Below are 20057 nucleotides of genomic sequence, written 5' to 3'. Positions count from 1 at the left end.
TCTTTATCCCTCAGAACATCTGCTTTGAGGCCGATGCAAAGCGTGAAGACATGAAATGGCTGGTGAAAACGTTGGACTTTTTGCTGAGCCACACCAACGAAGAGCAGGCCACGATCGAGCAGGAAAAGATCGAGAAGCTGATTGCTCGCTACAAAACGCTCATACCGACGATCGAAACCACCATGACCAAGACGGAGGTGTTTGCCAAGTGCTACACGTACCGCCGGGAGGCACAGGAGATATGCGACTTGCTCGATCGCATCAAGTCGCAGGCTCGCAGTGTACCGCCGCCAGAAAGCTACAAGCGCGTGAACGAGATGATCGAAGAGCAGCAGTACTCGATCAAGGAGCTGGACAATCAGCGAGCGCACATCATGAAGATGCTGCAGCGGGGCAAAGATCTGAGCAAAAACCCAAGCGCACCGCAGTTCATCGCGGGTGAGATTCGTCGCCTGGAGACAGGCTGGAACGATACGTACAACGAAGCAGCTGAGAAGGTACGCGCGTTAAAGGCGATCCAGAAAGTTTGGGGCGATTACAACGAGCAGAAGGGACAGATCGTTGGCCTGCTGAACACGGCTGAGATGGAACTGCGCTCGGTCACGCCGTTGCAGACGGACCCGAAAAGCGTCACGCAGGATCTGGAGATGAAGCGCCAGCTGGCATTGAACTTGAAGCAGGCGTCCTCCAAATCACTGCTGCAGCTGAACGATTTGTGCCGTGATTTGGGCATCTCACTTCCGCCGACGACGCGACAAGTGATCGAGAAGGAAGTGACCGATCTGGGCAAGCGGGTTGACAACACGGTCGACTACGTGGAGCAGCGTGTCGTCTACCTTGAAGACTACAGCGACAAGTGGAACGAGTACAAGCAGCGACTGGACAGTCTGAAGAGCTGGGCCAACAACGTGTACCCCAAGATGGTAGCTGCGATCAAGCAGCCACAAATCAGTGCCGAAGATCGAGTGCTGAAGGCGAAACAGCTCGAAGGTGTCTTGGGCGAGAAGATTCGTCAGCTGGACGTACTAAACGCAAGCGCTGCCGATCTCGCATCGAAGGAAGGCAACCTAAGCGAGATGAAGCGCCTAAAGGCGGAGGTCGTTCATCTGCAGGGCACCTTCACCGAGCTGCACCGTATGGTGGACAGCGAGAAGGCGCTGGTCGGCGAAGACTTTGAGACGTGGAAGAGTTATACCCGCGACATGGACAGCCTGAAGGAGTGGGTCGAGCGGGCCAAGCTTGCGCCGGAGCTGGAGCAAATTCGGCCTTCGACCCTGCCGGAAGCACGCGCCTACCAGGGCCGCTTGGAAACGTTTAACGAGCAGTGCGAGGGCAAGATGGACGAGCTGCAGAACGTGATCAAGAGCTCACAGAACATCCGGTACGGCGTGAAACCGTCGGAGGAAACGGATCGGTACTACATGATCGTTTCGAGCATCTACGAGAACGTGCAGCATTTGCTGAACAAAACCGGCAAGCTCGTGACGAACTGGGCCCTGCTGGATGGAGATCTGGAGAAGCTGAACCACTTCATTGAGCGGGCCGAGGTACGGATGGGTGAATTAGTCACTGTTCATGCTCCAGGCCTGCCCATCGATGTGCTGGAAACGAAAATCAAATCGTTGAAGCTGTTCAGCAACGAAATCTCCGAGCAGCAGGCGAAGCTGATCGCGCTCGTCCACATGTTCGATCAGATCAACCACAGCCTGTCGGAGGACGGTGTGAATGGGGTGCGCGACAAGCTGAAGTCGGCCAAGGATCGGCTAACCCGGCTGAGTGATGATGCGCGGGCTCAGATTAACTCCAACTACGAGTGCATTGTGGAGCAGCAGAGCTTTAACACCCAGATGACGGACTTTAGCAACTGGATGGATCAGATAAGGACAAGCATTAGCGAGCTGGAGAACACGGCGGTGGATGAGATCGAGCTGGCGGCACAAAACGTGCAGTATCTGGTTCAGCAGCACGCGGACAAGCGCAACACGTTCAACCACATCTACGCGCAGGTCAAGCAGCGGAGCCTGACGAACAATCCGATGGAGAACCAGCTGCTGAACGAAACGTACAGCTCGCTGGCTAGCAACTACCAGAACCTGGAATCGAGCCTGCTGCAGATGAGGGACTTTTTGCAGAAGTGGCTTGCGTTTTTGCAGTGGCACAATACGACGAAGGACCAGCTGGCGTATCTGCGGGAGAGTATGATCAAGTACGATGTGTCGAGCGAGGAGCAGCTGAACGATGCGAATCGGCGCATCCAGGAAGTGGGTACGGGATTAGAAAACTGGCGCCGTTTGTCCCTTGCAATGGAGCAGGAGCCGTGCATTTCGTTCCACGATAAAGCCCACAAGCCGGTCAGTGCGATTACGATGATTGCGGATCTGGATCATAAGCTTTCGAGCATTCGGTCGCAGGTGGATGGTAAGCTAAAGGAGGTCGAAAATACGAAAGATCGCGTCACTAAATTCCACCAGTCGCAGAAGGATCTGACGGATTCGCTCCGTGGAATTGAGGAGATGCTGAAGGGTATCGTACAAGCCGCTCGGTTGTCTACGCTCGACGATGGTATGGAGGATTTGTCCACTCTGAACGAGAAGATCAGTGAACTGTGCAGTGCCAAGGCACAGGTGCAGTACGAAGGCAACTTGTTGCTGAAGCAGGACGTCGTTGATACTGGAATTGCAGTACAGGAAGAGCTGAGCAAGCTCGACAAGAAGGTCACCGATTTGCAACAAGAGTCCGACGAAACACTTCGCGCCTTCTCTACCACAAGCGATTTGTATGCCGACTTCAACAAGTACAACATGAGCTTTGCCAACGAGCTGAAGCAGATTGAGGCGCTCAACAACGCTACGGTGCTGAACTTTGACAGCAAGCCCGCCCTTCAGCAGGCTCTGGATCAGCTGAAGAAAGCGTCCGAGACGATGACGAAAAAGGTGAAGCGAAGCCTCGATGTGGTAGCGGGCAAGGGAAATGAGTTGGCAAAAACCTTCCGTGCCTACAATCCGACCGATTGCGACAACATCCTGGACATCATTCGTCACAACAATGAGCAGTTCAAGGCGAATCTGGAACGCTTGATCGACAACTCGAGCGTGCTCGACCAGAAGGTGGCCCTGTACAAGCAGGCGGAAGAGCTGTACCAAGATCTGGACGAGTGGCTGCAGTCCAAGCGCGATCAGCTGTCACGCGTGCTCGAAAATCCCGGTGAGATCGAGAGCAAAATTGTGACCTACCGTTCTGAGCTCCCTGCCCAGCAAGCGTTCAAAGAAACGCTGGAAGGATTGTTACAGGAGTTTAAGAAAATGAATGGTGGCAGCCAGCCGAAAGATCTGCACAGCATGTCGATGCAACTGGACGATGGGTTTGCCGCGATCGAAGAAACAGTGGGTCGTTTGAACAACCGAATGTCCGAGTATACTGCTGACGAGCGTCGATTGAAACTTTCGATCAAGGGCATCATAGAGCGCATCTACAGCATACGGGAGGAGATCGTGGGCTGTGATGATATGACGCTGGACAGTGGCAAGCAGCTGGTACATCTCGCTGGATGTCGTGAGTTACGCCGCAAGTTGAACCGAGTCGGAGAGGAAATCACCGATCTGAAGAATGAGTTCGCCGCGATGGAAGCAAAGTACGATCAGGGCATCAAGGAGGCGTCTACCGTAGGAAAGGAGATCCAGAATCTCGACCAGCGTTTCGGGCTGGTGATGAACAGCTTGAACGAGGTGGAGACGAAGCTTACCAAGGGTGTGGAGAAGTCGTTCAAGGACAAGCTCGGTGCACTGACGCGAATGATTGGGGCGCAGAGTGAAAAGCTGAACTGGTGCGCACCGGAGCCGACGAGCGACAAGTACCAGCTGGAGGTGAAGCGTACCACGCTGAACGATGTACGCACCAGTACCGAGGACTGCGAACGTATTCTGGGTGAGGTCGAACGATCACTTACCGGTGCTGTAGTGGAGCTGTTCACACCGGCGAAGGTTAGCAACATGTCGGACGAAACGCAGGAAGTTAGCAAGCAGCTCGAATCGTTGAAGCGTGCCTTCCAGGAGACGGAGAAACAACTGACGGACAACATTGCCCTGTGGCTAAGCTACGAAGGTATCTCGGAAGAGGTCATCCACTTCCTGAAGGATCTGGAAACGCGCAATCGCATGGAAACGGTGCTGTTGATCGATTTGGCTAGTTTAGGCGAGAAATCAAAGGAAGTTGGCGAGGCACGTGCAACTCTAGAGGAGTTCAAAGTGAAGATGGATCAGCTGCAGTCGGTTGGCAATCAGCTGAATGAGGTCAATCCAGAATCACGAGCACTGGTGTTGGTGCATCATCTCCAGAACAAGTACCACACGTTCAGTAAGTACTTCGCTCAGCTGCTCGACCGACTGGAGGACGTACGGTTGAAAGATGTCCAGTTCCGGGAAGCGGTTGATAAGATTCGTCACTGGCTGCGCGAGATGCAGAACAAAAAGCATGCACAAAACCTGGGAGCGGAGGCACAAGTACAGGCCCTGTCTGATCGTGAGTACGAAGCTGCCAAGGCGCTGCGAGCTGAAATTCTGTCCAAGGATAGTGCGCTGAACGAAACATGCTCGTTGGGCGAAAATCTTTACGCCGAGGTTAGCGTTGAGTGTCGCGAGAGCATTCGTGATGAGATGAAGCGCCTGCGTGGTGACTACAACGCCCTACTTGAGGAGGTTAGTGGTGGCATTAAGCGCATCGAAGCCGATCTGATAAAGAAAAAGTCGATCGACGAAAGTCACAACCAGCTCAACAATTGGCTGGCGGAGCTGCGGGGCAAGATCACGTCTGGTTTGAGTGACCGATATGCCACGTTGCCAGAGAAGAAGAGCGCCCTGTATAGTGGCAAGAACATGCAGAAAGACATCACGGTGCACGAGACGAATCTGGACCAGATTCAGAAGAAGGTGATGGCCCTACCGGATCGAAGCTCGCTCGGACAGATTGAAGAAACGCGCCAGAACTATGGTGCGCTGCGGGAGGAGCTCGATCGTAAGGTGGCACTGCTTGAGCAAGCGATCAAGTCGCACGAGCAGTACAACGCTATGCTGGAGAAGTCGCGCGATTGGCTGCTGAAGCTACAGTCCCAGACGGAGGAGATGTTCAGTGACGGTGATCTTACCAAGGCCAAGTTGGAGGAATACCTCATTCTCGTTGACACGGTGCTGACGGAGGAGGAGCCGGCGCTGGATGATGTGAACGAGTGTTACAAGCAGTTTGCTGTTGTGATGGCACAGACGCACGAGAACGGTCATTCGGAGTTGCTGCGTGCGTTCGAAGATGGTAAACGCCAGTGGACGACGTTCTTCGACAAGTGCCGTGCGTTCAAGGCTCGTTCGGCTGAGTCACTGAAACAGCTGGACGCTTTCAACGCTCGACTGGAGGGAGCGCTGGTTTGGTTGGCGAGCAAGAAGGCCGAAATCAGAGATGCCACCGCACAGGGACCACTCGACGCGAAACAACAGTGCTTGGAGTCGTTGAAGAAACTGCGTGACGCCATCCAGAGCTACGGTGTGACGGTGAGCGGCATCCTGGAAGAAAGCCACCAGGTCAAATCAAAGTTTGATGTGAGCGGTAAGGTGGGCCAGCTGCAGAACGAGTATCGCATTGTCGCAGGACTGTGTGCGGAAGCGATTTCGAAAGCCGAGTCTACCCTGAACGATCAGAGCGATTTCAACCAGGCGTACGACGAGTTTGAGGCCCTGTTGCGTAAGAATCTCGAGGGACTGGAAGAGTTCCGGGTGCTGGTGGGTGATCTGAGCGTGCTGCAGGAGCGTCAGCTCCGGCTGAAGGAGATCGCCTACAAACGGCTCGATGATAGTAGCCCGTACGAAGATCTGATCAATCGGGGTGAGAAGCTGTACTCGTACACCAGTCCCGAGGGTCGTGAGCTGATTCGCCAGAAGCTGGGTGCTATCCGGGATCTTTGGGATCGATTCTCGGACGAGCTGAACACGGTAACTCAGCGGTTGGATCAATGTATTCTTCAGTTTGGAGAGTTTTCACTGCAGCAGGAGCAGCTATCCAAGTGGTTGAAGGACATTGAAAAGTCGATGGAAGTGAATGCCGAGCTGAAGGCTAACATCCAGGACAAGCGTACCCAGTACCAGAACCACAAGCTAATGCACCAGGAGATTTTATCCCAGGTCGGACTGGTCGAGTCAGTTTGTGCCAAGGCACAGCAGCTGCTTACTCTGACGAAGGATCAGCATCTGCAGAGCTGTGTCGTATCGATCAAGGACACGTATCAGGGCATCGTGCGCAAGTCGGGCGAACTGTTGGACAACCTGAACGCTTGCGTACAAGCACACCAGAGCTACGTGACTGCCGCCAGCAAGCTGCGCAGCTGGATCAACGAGGAGAAGGATAAGGTGTTTTGCTGCGAGGAAACGGGCGGCGAGAAGGGTGAGATCAACAAACGCATCGAAGCGCTCAGCAATCTGAAGCTTGGCAAGGCGAAGGGCGATGAACTGCTCAACGCCCTGGTACAGTGCTTTGAGGCGATGAAGGAAAGCACATCGGCGGCGGGTATTGGTACGGTCGAAAAGGAGATCGGCGAGTTGCGTAACGAGCTGGCTAGTTTGTATGGACAGATTGAGGAGTTGATCGGTAGCCAGCGCAAATCGCTGACCGGATGGAGTCAGTTCGATCAGGATCTGGACGCGCTTACGAAGTGGTGCCGCTCGATGGAAGGCATTTTCCGCGAGCAGCAGCTATACGATTCGCTCGAGCGCAAACAGCAGCAGCTGGAGGTGTTCCGCAAGAACCAGGAAGCTATCGGGGACAAGCAGAAGCAGATCGACGACTTCGTGACGATGGCACAGGCGCTCTTTACGAAGACGGGTGTGGAGAAGATTAAGTTCTACATCAACCAGCTGATCAATCGCTACCAGCTGCTGCAAGTTCTAAGCAAGGAGGTCGCGAACCGGGCTCAGAACATCGTCAACGATCATAAGAACTATCAAGAGCGGTACAACGAGAGCGTCGCTCGATTGGCCGAGGTTGAGAAGGATCTGGAAACGCTAGGACAGGAGAAGCTCGGCGCAGCCAACCAGTCGAAGCTGCAGCAGTTGGAGATTGAGAAGGAACGATTTGAGAACAATCTGACCAGCCTAGTGACGGCCAGCGAAAAGGTCTTGCCTGAAACGAATACCCAAGGTCGGGAGAAGATTCGCGAGGAGGTGCGTGAGCTGAAGGATCGCTGGGATCAGATCATTGCCGGGTTGAACAACCTGAAGAAGCAGCTGGACGTACGCTCGATCCAGTGGTCCTCATACCAGGACATACTACAGCAAGTGCTGAGCTGGTTGGACGCTACGGAACGCAAAATCGAGCCAAACGAATCCCAAAGCTGGAACTCCACGCAAGAGATCCGCTCGAAGCTGTTCAAGTACAAGGCGATACTGCAAGAGATCAGTGGCCATCGCCGCGTGATCGATTCGCTGAAGGAAAAGGCCGACTCGCTCGGTGCAGACGCCCAGAACGAAGACATCGCGGCAAAGGTGCAGTCGATTACAGAGCGGTATGAGCTGCTGAAGAAGTCGTGCAGTGATTTGATTCGTCGGTTGGAGCAATCGCTTGAGCTGTGCAATAAGTTCAACGAGCTGCAAAAATCGTTGCTAGACGAGCAGGACTATCTGTTCGGGGAGTTGAAGCAGCTGTCCGATGTGTCCGGTAACAAGCGAGCGGTGCAGGACAAGGTCCAGAAGATCGACGATCTGCAGCAGGCGAACGGCAAGATGGAAGAAAAGTTCAAGAACCTCGCTAAGCTGATTACGGACAATAATGATCTGATTTCGTACGGTGCCAAAACGGTCATGGAGCAGGATCTGCAAAAGATGAAGGCTGACTTTGAGAAGTTTATTGGTTCAATTGGGGACGCCCGAGTCGAGCTGCAGAAGCGTATGCAGCTGTGGGACGATTATCAGCGTGATCTGGATCAGATCGGTGCGTTCCTGGCCGAGGTGGAGGATACCATGCGCGGCTATACGCTGAAGAGCAGCTTGAACGAGAAGCAGGAGCAGCACGAGTACTATCAGACACTGCTAGGTCGATTGAAGCAGAATGCGCTCGAGTTTGATAAGCTGCTGGACAAGTCGTCAGAGTTGCTGCAGAGTAGTGGTGATACGAAGATATCGTTTAACATGCAGCAGCTGAAGGCACGCGCCCAGTCGGTGGAGGGTACGGTGAAGGAGCTGGCGAAGAAATGCGAGGCTGCTTACGGTGATCACAAGCAGTACCGGCAGCGGTACGACGAGTGTGACAAAGAGTTGGACGAAATTCGAGACGTGTTTGACGGGTGTCGTATGCAGCATGCGCAAAGCATTCAAAGCAGCAATCAACAGGCGGATCCACAGGCAGTTCTCGGCACGATACAGACGCTGCTAGCGAAGCATAATGTGGTGACGGTGCAGTGCAATGCAGTGTCGGATAGTGGTGAGCAACTGTACGCTACTACTGCGTCCAAGGGCCAGCAGATGATACGTAGCGAAATCCAGGAGTTGACGGCCAAGTGTGAACGGTTGTTTGATGAGGTTAATGATTATGCCCGTTCGTACGAGGGTCGGCTGGCGAAGCTGTCTGGCTTTATGGAGAAAGCTGATCAGCTGCAGGAGTGGCTGAACAGTGTTGAGGGACAGCTGGGTCGTGGTAGTCTCATACTGAAGCCAACGCTCGATGAGAAGTGTGCTCAGCAGCAGGCTTACGCGGAACTTCTGAACGATATCAAGAACCATCGACCAGAGTTGAACAATGTGCGCGATCTGGTGGACAATATGCAGGAACAGCACCCAACGATCGAACGTCGTATGGCGGAGCTGACCAGTAAGTACGAGGAATGTCTGGAGAAAGCTCAAACGTACGGTGATCAGTACGATCGCATCGTGCACAACCATCGCCAGTACTGCAAGGCCGTAATGGAAACGCAGGACTTTATCGACGCCAACCATAACACGGTAGAGCTGTGGGGTGAAACCGATCTCGACCAGGTATCCTTGATGACGAATTTGGATCGACTGACGGAGCTGAAGAAATCTATTACGGCAGAACAGAACCGGGTGGACCAGATACGCACACTGGGCGAGGCAACGATCCCAGACACGAGCGACGAGGGACAGGCTAACATCCGCTCACAGATTGACATTTCGCAGCAGGAATGGGAAGGTCTGCTTGCTGCCATTGACAGCACAATGGACGGAATTCGCGGCAAAATGGGCGAATGGAGCGATTACGAGAAGATCCGCACGGATTGTATGAACTGGATGCGCGACATCGATGCGAAGATTCATTCGGTTGATCTGAAGGCGACGCTGATCGACAAGAAGGCCACGCTGGACTATCTGAAGAGCTTGCAGGGTGAGGTAAAGGCGAAGGAGCTCGAGATTGACAACTTCACGGAGAAAGCCCAGCAGCTCTATCGGGGCTATCTGAGCAGCCGCAACTCACAGATATCTGAGCTGGCGGTCAAGTATCAGCAGACGGCAAGCCGCATCAAGGAGCTGGTCGGTCGCTGGCAGCAGTACGTTATCCAGCATCAAGAGCTGGAGACGCGCATCGGCGAGCATCGCGACTGGCTAAACGGTGTGCGGGAAAAGCTGAACTACTGTGCGGATCTGTCCAGCACGTCGGAGAAGGAGCTGCAAAGCAAACTGAAGCTGGTGCAGGATATGATCGTGAACAAGGAGGATGGATCTGGCCGACTGCAGACGATCGTGGATCTTGCCCAGCAGGTACTGGCCTGTACAACACCATCCGGACATGAGGCGGTTAACAAGGCGGTAGCTGCACTGCAAGAGGAGTGGTCTTCGCTTGCGTTGCGTATGATCGATATTCGAGCGAACCTTGACGAAGCCATCAACCAGTGGTCCGGCTTTTTGGATCAAGTTAACGATCTGAAGCGCAACATCGACTGGATGGAGAACGAGCTGAGCGGATTTGTTGAGTTCCAGGCCAGCATGGCCGATAAGCGGGCACAGCTGGAGCGCATTAAGAATACGGAGGAGAAGATCCGACTGGAAAAGATCGAAATCGAACCGTTGAAGCAGAAGACGTCCGAGATGGCCGCGTCTGGACAGCAATCACAAGCGGCAGCGACAGCGCAACAAATTCTCAGCAAGTTTGACTATCTGGCGGAGAAGATTAGCAAGATACTGACTGATCGGGAGGACCAGTACCGTGACCATCGGCTGTACAAGGAAGCGTACGACGATCTGTTCAATTGGATCAGCCGAGCCCGGGAGAAGCTGCCGTGCGTGAAGCAACAGTCTCTGAGCGATAAGCTGACGATGGACAGTGCGATCGCACCGCTCGATGCGCTGATGAACAAGAAGGCGCAGGGTGAGCTGCTGGTCGAGCATCTCGTACACACGGGCGAGGTCGTGATGGCTTCGACGTCCGAAAAGGGCAAGGAAGCGATCCGCAGCGACATCAACGGCTTGAAGGCAAACTTTGAGTCACTGTTCGGGGATATCGACAAGCAGAAGCGGGATCTCGAGAAGACGCTCAACTTGCTGCGCGAGTACAAGGAAGAGTACGAGCGACTTTCCGAGTGGCTGCAGCAGGTCGACATTTTGGTGAAGAACCACAAGCTTGCGATGTGTTCGAATTTGGCCGAAAAGGAAAAGCAAGTGCGCGAGATGCGTGAGCTGATCGGTAAGCTCGAGAAGGGCCAAGGAGAAATGGATAAGTTCAACGCATTTGCGGCACCGCTGCTGCAGTCCCATCTCGATACGTACATCGGCAATCAACTGCGCCATCTGAACTCTCGCTACCAGGTACAGGTAAATCTGGCCAAGGATGTGTTGAAGAAGGTTGAAACCAATCACGATCTGCACCGCGAGTACAAGGACAACCTGACGAAGGCGAACGGGTGGATCGAGAATGCGAAGGAAATCGTTCGCTACTCGACCGAGAATGTGGACAGCGTGAGCAAGGACAACTTGGAGAAACGATTGGCGAAGATTGTGGAGCTGATACAGCAGCGTGAGCAGGGCCAGAACTTAGTCAATGCCACCGTCAACACGGGCGAAAAGGTTGTAAAGAGCACGAAATCCGACGGTAAGGAGGTGATCAATGGTGAGATCAAGGACATTCAAACGAACTGGGACCGGCTGGTAAAGCGCATGTCCACGGCGAAGGTGCAGCTTGAGACGAACCTCCTCCAGTGGGCCGACTACAGCTCGAGCTACAACCATCTGCAGCAATGGATTCAGGATCGCGAAAGCAAACTGCAGCAGGTGTGCGAGCAGAAGGTCGTTCGCTTCCGACTGGGTGGAACTTCGAGCAGTCTGAGCAGTGGTTTGAACGAACGAAGGGCGAATCTGCGCCAGGCGAACGATATCGTGCAGGACATCGTAAGCTTTGAGCCGATGATACAGTCCGTCGCTAGCAAAGCTTCGGATCTGCGTCAAACGTCACCGGCTTCGGAGATTTCCAACAAGTACGAAACTCTGAGCAAGCAAGCGAAGGAGATGTTCGAGAAGCAGAAGGAAACGGTGGAACTGCATCAGGCGTTCATCGACGCTAGCAATGAATTTGCGGCCTGGATCCGCAACGCCAAGGAGTGTCTGAACAAGTGTTCGGATTCACGCGGCGACAAGGAGACGCTCGTTTCGAAGATGACCCAACTGAAGATACTGGACAACGATGTGCCGGTCGGGCAGAAGAAGCTCGAAAAAGCGCTCGAACAGGCAGAAGTTGCCTGCCGCAACGTGGAAGGCGAAGAGGTGGAAGCGATCGAGAAGGAGGTAGCGATTTTGCAGGAGGAGTTCGACAACTACTGCATAGCGCTGAAGAAGATAAGCGGTGCGCTGGAGAACGGTATCGTGCGCTGGACGGAGTATGACGATCAGTATGGTGTTGCGCTGAAGTGGTTAGACAGCATCGAGCAAGAGGTGCAGACGTACAACAAGATGCAGGCCAATCTGCAGGAGAAGAAGCGCGTGCTGGAGGAGTTCCAGGACAAGCTACAGACGCTATTCGACTGGCAGCGCGAGCTGGATAGTTTGAATATGCGTGCTCAGGTGTTGTTGGAGATCTGTGCCGATACGCGTATCAGTAACGGTGTTACGCAGCTCACGACCAAGTACAATGTGTTGTTGTCGATTGCGAAGGAGATTATGCGTCGGCTCGAACTGCACTACCAGGAGCATCAGCAGCACAACACGCTGTACGGTGAGTGTCAGGATTGGTTGGATAGGATGCGCGAGAAGCTGAACGAATGCGAATCCGTACCGCACACGGTTGCGGAAACGCAATCCAAGCTTAACATTGTTAAGGGCATTAGGCAGTCGTTGGAGCAGGGCCAGAATAAGCTGCGCTATCTGATTGAGCTGAAGGAGAAGATTGTTCTCAGCACGGAAACGAGCGGAGCATCGAAGATCGAAGAAGACACAGAAAACCTCAAGACGGAGTACGAATCGCTGATGGTGGACATTACCGAGACGCGCCAACGACTCACTAATCATCTGGCACAACTCGAGGACATCGGCAAGCTGTCCCGGATGGTTGCCGAATGGGTTGAGGAGGTGCAGGGCAAGCTGGACGCTGGCGAGACGATGCAGAACGAACTTGCCGATAAGCGTGTGCTGCTGGAGAAGTACCGTGCCATTCAGCGAGAAACGGGCAACTACAATGAGCTGGTCGAGAAGATCAAGTCCAAAATGACCGACAACGCCAACATTGACGTGGAAGAGTTCAACAAGATCCTTACCGACTACGAAGCGATCGTGGCAAAGGTGGTAGCTGAAATCGAGCGACTCGAGAACCAGGTCAACAATCACGAGCGCTTCAAGCAGGCGCTGGGAGAGCTGTACGAATGGATGAAGACCACGCGTCAGACGATTCAACAGTCGTCCGACTTCCACGGTGACAAGGAGCACATTGTTGGAAGGATCGAGAAGCTGAAGGGCATCGAGCTTTCGTTTGCTGATGGAAAAGTACTGCTGGATAATACGGCCGACATGGGCAACTCGCTGGCCGCGATCAGTGGCCAGGAGGGGCAAGCTACGATCAAGCAGGAACTGCTGCAAGCTCGGGCCGATTGGGAAGAGCTTGAGGAGCTGGCACGAAGCTCCCGCCAAACGCTGGAAGATTGTCTAGCGTCGTGGGACAGCTTCTTGGACAAGTCGGAAACGTTGGGCGCATTCCTGGAGGAGTACAACGTGAAGGTGAACGGATACGGTGCGAGCGAAGGAACGGCCGATCAGGCCGCAGTACTGAGCGAGCTCAAGGTAAGCAGGAGTTTGCTTGTTTGATGCCATTCAAATCTCGTTGTTAATCTTTACACTTTTTCTAACTTGTAAAAATTCGATCAAATCTTGTACCTGGTAATTAATCTCAATAACCTATCACCCTGCCGAGTTTGATTGAGAAGCTGAACATTCTTGGTTTATTCATGTTATCTTATTTCTTCTCTTCTTCCATGAACCACCTGCACGTTGACCATCATCAACCGACGATTGATATATTCTGTGTGTTGTGTTCCTCAATGTGTCTGAAACGACTCATCCTACCGTGATTGCATGATTTTGCCGAAATCGAACCCATCCATCCCCTTGTTCCGGTGCACAGCGCATTCAGGATTTGATTCTGACGAAAAAGAGTACCGTCGAAGAGTTGAACGACGTGTGCGAGGCACTGATGGAGAAGAGTGCCTGCTCGACCGTTCGCGATCGTACCGTCGATCTGCAGAAGAGCTACTCGACATTGCTTGGAAAAGTGCAAGGTAATGGCCCTGTGTCCTTTAGTACAATTCAGGGGATATATGTGCCTTCTATGATAGTTTTGATTTTGTATCTGTGTGATATTGAAGATGTTGATCAAAGATTTACAAATTCATTGGTTATATTTCCCCTTTTGCCAGGATTCATCACCAAACTAGAGAAAAACCTCGTCAGCCATACCGAGTTCCTGTACTACAAGGAAGAGATCAACAAGTGGCTAAACGATGCCAACGCTACGATCAAGAACTGTAGCGATGTGGCAGCGGATGATGTGCTTGTGATCAGACAGAAGGTGGTACAGTTACAGTCACTATCCAACTCGATCCCGCAAGGGCAGAAACTATTTGAGATGTTGCAAGATTCCTTCACCAAATCTTCCTACCTCTATCCGGAAGACAAACAGACAACCATGTTCCAGGACATTTCGGACATTCGCGATTCGCTCGATACGGTCATCATCGGTATCAGCTCGTCGCTGAACAACTTGAACGCGCAGGCAAGCCGTTTGGAGTCGTACGAAGAGCTAAAGCGACGCATTAACGAATGGCTCGCCACGACCGAGGGTGTGTTCGAGGCACTGCCTGAAACGCACGGCGAGATGACGGAGGTGAAGACACTGCTCGAGCGCCTGAAGCACATCCAGACGGAGATCTCGTTTAAACAGTCGGATCTGGAAAATCTTCAACAGGAAGCGGCGAACCTCTTTGACGTTAACAAATGCTCGGCCGAGATGGAACGTGTCGCAAGTCTGCAGGCTCGTTGCTCCAAGCTTAGTGAAAAGTGTTCCTATCAAATTCGTAACCTAGAGACGGAGCTGGACGATCAGATGGCGTACTATCAGAATCTGCAGGAGATAGAGAAGTGGCTGCTGCAGATATCCTTCCAGCTGATGGCCCACAACTCGCTGTATATTTACAATCGCGAGCAAACGCTGGAGCAGATTGCGCAGCACGAGAAGCTGCTGGACGAGATTCAGCGTTATCAGGTCAATATCGATGATTTCAATGCGAAGGGTCAGTCTCAGATCGAGCGGTACATTCTGAAGGCGCCAGCCATCAAGAGTCGCATCGAAACGCAAATGAAGAACATTCGCGACAGCTACAACTCGCTGCTGAACACGTCGGTGCAGATTAAGAACCGACTGCACGACTCGCTCAACAAGTTCCAGGAGTACGAGGATACGCTGGACGACATCAATCGACAGCTGGACGAAACGGAACCGCTGGTGGCGGAGGAACGTTTGCTGGAGGTTGTGGACTATGCCGTTGGACAGTCACAGCTCGAGAAGGCGCAAGGCATACACAATAAGCTGCAGGTGGAGAAGAGCCGTCTGATGTTTGCTGTGCAGGCGTGCGAAGCCGCTACCGCTAGCATTAGCCGTCCGAGCTCACCGATGGACAACGTTTCGCAGATGATCCCCGAGAAAGAATTGATGGTGCGGGCACGTCTGGAAGATCTAATTGATGATGTGCAGCAGTGGATTGCCGAATTGATTACCTCGATCAATGATTGCGAACGGCAGCACAAGCAGAAGGTTGAGCTGGAGAACTGGATCCAGAAGCAGAAGGCGATTGTCGCCGACTGGGGTTCGAAACCGTGCAAGTTTAGACCGGAAGCGGCCGAGCAGGAGCTGCGTGCGATGAGCGAACTGTCACGCACGATCACGGTCAAGCGTGATGATCTCCAGGGTGAAACCGAGCAGGACTATCGGTTGCGCGAGGAGCTCGAGAAGTTGCAGGGCAGTCTGAAGAAGGTGATCGATCGCAAGAAGGACGATCAGCTGGCGATAGAGAAATATCGTAAGAACTACGAGGACGTGCAGGGCTGGTTGGATGCGATCACGAACCAGATTGATAATGTAGAAAAGGGTGGTGGTCTTAGCTGCAAGCAGAAGCTCGAAAAGATCTCCAACATTAAACGCATTCTGGAGAACGACTGTGAGATGATAGCGAACTTCAAGCGCAATGGTGATCACATCGTGGAGCTGGTGAGCAATCTCGATGCACAGCAGGTAACTGAGCAGTTGAAATCGATCGATCGGCGCTATAACGACATCACAAAGCGTTTGAACCGTCGGTTGGATGTGATTGATTCGACGAGCAAAATGTTTGGCAAGCTGCGGAGTGACATTGGTGAACTATCGCAGTGGGTAGTGGACAAGAATGGGTCGCTGGATGTGCCATATCAACTTGGATCGGATACGAAGTCGGCGGAGAATCAGCAGCAAGCGTTCAGATCACTGTTGAAGGAAATTGAAGGCAAGCAGTCGTACGTTGATACACTTGGCAAGCGTTTCTCGAGCATTCAGTCCGATCTGGAGCCGAATGAAAAGCAACAGCTGGAGACGGAACTGCAGACGCTGACCAAAAACGTTGGATTGCTCAGTGAGCGAGTGCGTGCCGAGCTAGACAAGATCGTCGAGGACATCCTGTGCCGTAAGAACATGCACAACAACCTGGATGTTACGCGGGCCTGGATCAAAACGAAGCAGAACGATGTAAACAAGATATCCGACCAAATACCGCTGCTGTCGAGCAACGTGAACTCGGAGATCAAGCTGTGCCAGCGCCACGCGCAGACGATACGGGAGTTTGAAGAGAACGCCTTCAAAGACGTATCGAAACAGGTACGCGAAATTATGAAGGATTGCAGCGAGGAAGGCAAGGCAAAGCTGGCCCAGGAGTTCGGCGACATCGAGTCCAAACTGAAAGAGCTGGTGGAGAGCTGCGCTCGGAAGATCGAGTTCATGGAGCGCGAGCACGGCAAGCGGCGTGAGTTCGAGGGCCGTAAGGATCGTGTCTGGAACTGGCTGAACGAGGCGGAATCGATCGTGTCGGCGGACATTCGCACCACGAGCTACGAGATACTGAAGGATCAGAAGCAAAAGTTCGACAAACTGTGCGGTGAGTGTGAAGTGATGAAGGGTGTCGTGAAGGAGGCGGAAGAGTACAAGAGCGCCATCTTGCCGACGCTGAACGAGCTGGACAAGACGAACATCAACAACCAGGTGAAAGTGATGCGCGAAAAGTGGAACGCAATCAGCAACGTGCTGAAGGTGAAGTGTAAGAAGCTGGAAGATCATCTGGTAGAGTACGAGGACGCGCTGGCGAAGATACAAAGCTGTGCCGCGTTCCTGGTGCAGGTGCAGGGTCGACTGAAGGAAATGAACCGACCGGTGACGAGCAGGATTGAAAACATTCAAGACTTCCTGCTGGCGTACGAGCAGATACTGGGAAGTTTGAAGGACAAGCGGCTAGAGATGAGCACGATCTTGTTGACCAATCTGCCCCAGCTGCGGGAAAATTCTGCCAAGCTGGAGGAGATGATCATGGGCATTGAGGAGCAGCTGCGACGGCTGAAGGCGATGCTGCTGCTGAAGGAACAGTTTATCGGAGCGATCAACGACATTGTGAAGTTGATTGCGAAGATCAACACGGACTTTAACACGGTGGACAACTTTAGCCCGACGGTGGACGAGCGGCTGATGCGGTACAGTGAAATTCTGCAGAGTATTGAGGAGTGCGAGGGTCTACTGGTGGCCGCGACGGATAAGGGTCACCAGATCGCTAGCGACGGTACCGATCTGGACAGGCACAACATCATGGATCAGATTCATTCGCTGCAGCAGCAGCTCGGTTCGATCAAACGATCGATCGAGCTGGAGCAGGACAAGTACCAGAAGCAGCGCGCCTACCACAAGACTCTGTCGAACGATCTGTTCGCATTGGTGGATTGGTTCAAGGACAATGATGAGCATATCCGGTCACGTCCACTGTTTGGTTTGGATTTGAAGATGGCCGACCAGCAGCACAGTGCGCACATTGCGTTGGCTGGCAAAGCGAACATCAATCTGAAGATGATTGAAGATTTGCTTGGGAAGTTGGCGCACAGCGACAGCAAACTGCCCGACGATCTGCAGGATATGGTAGATCGTGCGAGAGCGCTGCAGGAAACTATTCCGGCAGAGTTGACAGCTCGTGAAGCCTATCTCACCCAGAACCGTCAGTACCGGCTGGAGCTCCGTGACAGTATGGAGCGTGTTAAGAAGTGGCTGACGGCGGCCGAGGAACGATTCGAGCACACGAAAACGTTCAGCTTCGATCAGGAGAAGATTACGGTAGCGTTGAAGGAGCTGGAAGATTTCCTGCACGGCGAAGCGGAAATTCGTACGCTTCTGTACGGTGCCATCCAGGAGCAGGCCGATCGGTTGTGGAATTCGTTGAGTGAGCTGGACCAAAACCAGTGCCTTGGTGAGTTGCAGCAGTTGAAGAATCGGTTGAGTGAAGTGTCGCATCGTGCCGCGGTGCAGCAGACCGAGCTGCTGTCGAACAGTGACCTAGTGAAATCGTACAAGAAGCATTCGAGTGCAGTGAACAGTGTGCTTGCCAAGAGCAAGTTGGACGATACGATCCTGACCATCCCGACGCTGCCGGCCCGTATTGATCACATCAACGTGTTGCTCAACATGCTGCAGGTGAGTGAAGTAGTACTGAGTGATTTATTTACAAAGATTTGATTTCCAGAAATATTCCAAGTACATCCTAAATAACCAAACCAGGATTATTTTTCTAAATTGTGAGTTACTTTTCGAACGTCACATTAACGTCGTCGAGATCGACTCGTGCTGCGATTTCTTGCCGTCGAGCGTGATCGTGAACGTGACGAGGATCGTCGCTTTGATGGGGGACGCGCTCTGCTCGTACTAGTAGACGCACGGCGTGTACGGCGCGCCCCTGATCTTGACCGTGACCGAGATCGAGAGTTGCGCCGTTTTCTGGAACGTGCCGCAGCTTCGCGTTCTTCCCGTTCGCGCTGTTCACGCATTCTGCGGTAGATAGCGATGGCACGTATTTGAGCGGGACTGCGCCGTTGCGTCATGCCCGGTCCCATACAGTCCATTGGGTGGTTCGATGAGGTAGGCACATCCTGGTTAGCGGGATCGAGAGCTGCGGCAAGTGTTTGCGGCATGTTTCGGACAATTTCTTGCAGTTCCAGTTGGAATGATTGCGTTTCTGGCAAGAACCACTTGTTCGCTAGTGTGTATGTTTTGTTTCTTGCATTCCGCCGGATAAGGCCCATTCTTAAGGCCTCTTCGAGTGCTTCTTCGGTGGGGGACTTGAGATCGCCCTCCGGTATCTCTGAGCTGGTACTGAACTGTGGCAGCTTTTCACATATGCTAATGACATCCTCTGGGAGACAAGGATGTATTAAATTTGTATATTTTTCTACAAAAACAAAGTGAATATACTTACGAGGGGTCCCAGAGTTGTGCAAAATACTCAAAATATACGGCATCATTTTTTAAAACCGTTTGCGTTACTGCTGATAGGTGAATAGAAGCCTACTTTGCTGGTAGGAAGCTTGAAATACAAGCATGGGAATATACCTCTGCATGCTTTGATTAGAAAATATGAGTGGTTTCCTGATACATCTCGGTGCGAAGTTCACATTCTCAAGAACTGACTCAAGAATTTCTACTTAGCTAATCGATAATAACAGCTTATAAATATGCTTATCATAAAGATGAAAAACCATCCAACCAAAACAGTAAAGTTGTTGCTTGTGGGTGACACACGATCCGGATGGGGATTGAACCCGCCCGGCCTTGTAACAGCGATTCCAACCTTCTCGATGCATCTACTAGATCACCGGACGGCCCCGAGATGAAGAAGTATGTTAAGAATTACAAAAAGAAATCCACAACTGTGATAATATCGTGAAAATTATGAAAGAACAGCGAAGAACTTGAGGAGGGAATTTACGATATTATGCTAATTATAAACAACAATAGTAGTTAGGGATAGGTAGAAGAATCAAACGGTCTAAGTGATCTTAATCGATCTAATTGATTTAAAATGTCCATTTGCAACGTAGTAATTCATTAGATTGACTGATTTTAATAGCTTTGTTTGCGTCGAAGTGAGTTGTTTGTGCATATACTTCCAGTTAGGCATAACAACTCCGGAAGAAGAAATAGCGTGGGCCCTTGGGAGAATTGTTGACAAACTGGTAACGCTCTTCGCTTAACCGAATTGAAGAATCTTCCTCCAAACGGCTGCACAAAACAGGTTTTTTACTTTTGCCACAAGGGAATTTGAATAAAAAACGGCTTCACCACACGCTGGTGACAGTGAAAGAAGAAGCACAGTCAACGCTGTGTTGATAAAGGTATTTAAAAACAAAAGCGTTTCTCTCCACGAAGGAATTGTCTCACTGGTTTGATGATAGTGTGTTATCAAGATAATTTAAGATGACGACACCGATCGTAAACCAGAATGAATCAGATTTTTACCTTAGATAACACCCCTTGATAAAGTG

General features: G+C 52.2%; 2 protein-coding genes across 7 annotated transcripts in view; one reads left to right on the top strand and one right to left on the bottom strand.

Moving 5' to 3' along the window:
* Positions 1-20057, top strand: part of LOC120959571 (muscle-specific protein 300 kDa) — an 85150-nt gene that overhangs the window by 24251 nt on the left and 40842 nt on the right. For all 6 annotated transcript variants that reach the window (XM_049608215.1, XM_049608216.1, XM_049608214.1 and 3 more), the window contains 3 exons: positions 15-13247; positions 13588-13741; positions 13880-18213. In XM_049608215.1, the coding sequence (XP_049464172.1) occupies positions 15-13247; positions 13588-13741; positions 13880-18213 (17721 nt within the window). The remainder of the gene's footprint in view (positions 1-14; positions 13248-13587; positions 13742-13879; positions 18214-20057) is intronic.
* Positions 18215-19899, bottom strand: LOC120959574 (serine/arginine repetitive matrix protein 2-like). Its single transcript, XM_040383044.2, has 2 exons — positions 18992-19899; positions 18215-18928 (listed from the first exon to the last, which is right to left on the bottom strand). The coding sequence occupies exons 1-2, from the start codon at positions 19035-19037 to the stop codon at positions 18339-18341; spliced, it is 636 nt and encodes a 211-aa protein (XP_040238978.2). The 5' UTR covers positions 19038-19899; the 3' UTR covers positions 18215-18338.

Source organism: Anopheles coluzzii, chromosome 3 (assembly GCF_943734685.1).
Source record: "Anopheles coluzzii chromosome 3, AcolN3, whole genome shotgun sequence".
Classification (NCBI taxonomy): Eukaryota; Metazoa; Arthropoda; class Insecta; order Diptera; family Culicidae; genus Anopheles; species Anopheles coluzzii.
The sequence above is the reverse complement of the archived record's forward strand: the minus strand, read 5'-3'. Positions and strand labels throughout refer to the sequence as shown.

Excerpts from the sequence above, each read along its gene's own strand:
- LOC120959574 (XM_040383044.2), bottom strand. The coding sequence starts at position 19,037 with ATGATGCCGTATATTTTGAGTATTTTGCACAACTCTGGGACCCCTC. Across the intron at positions 18,929-18,991 it reads GCACAACTCTGGGACCCCTC|AGGATGTCATTAGCATATGT; the intron begins GTAAGTATATTC and ends CTTGTCTCCCAG.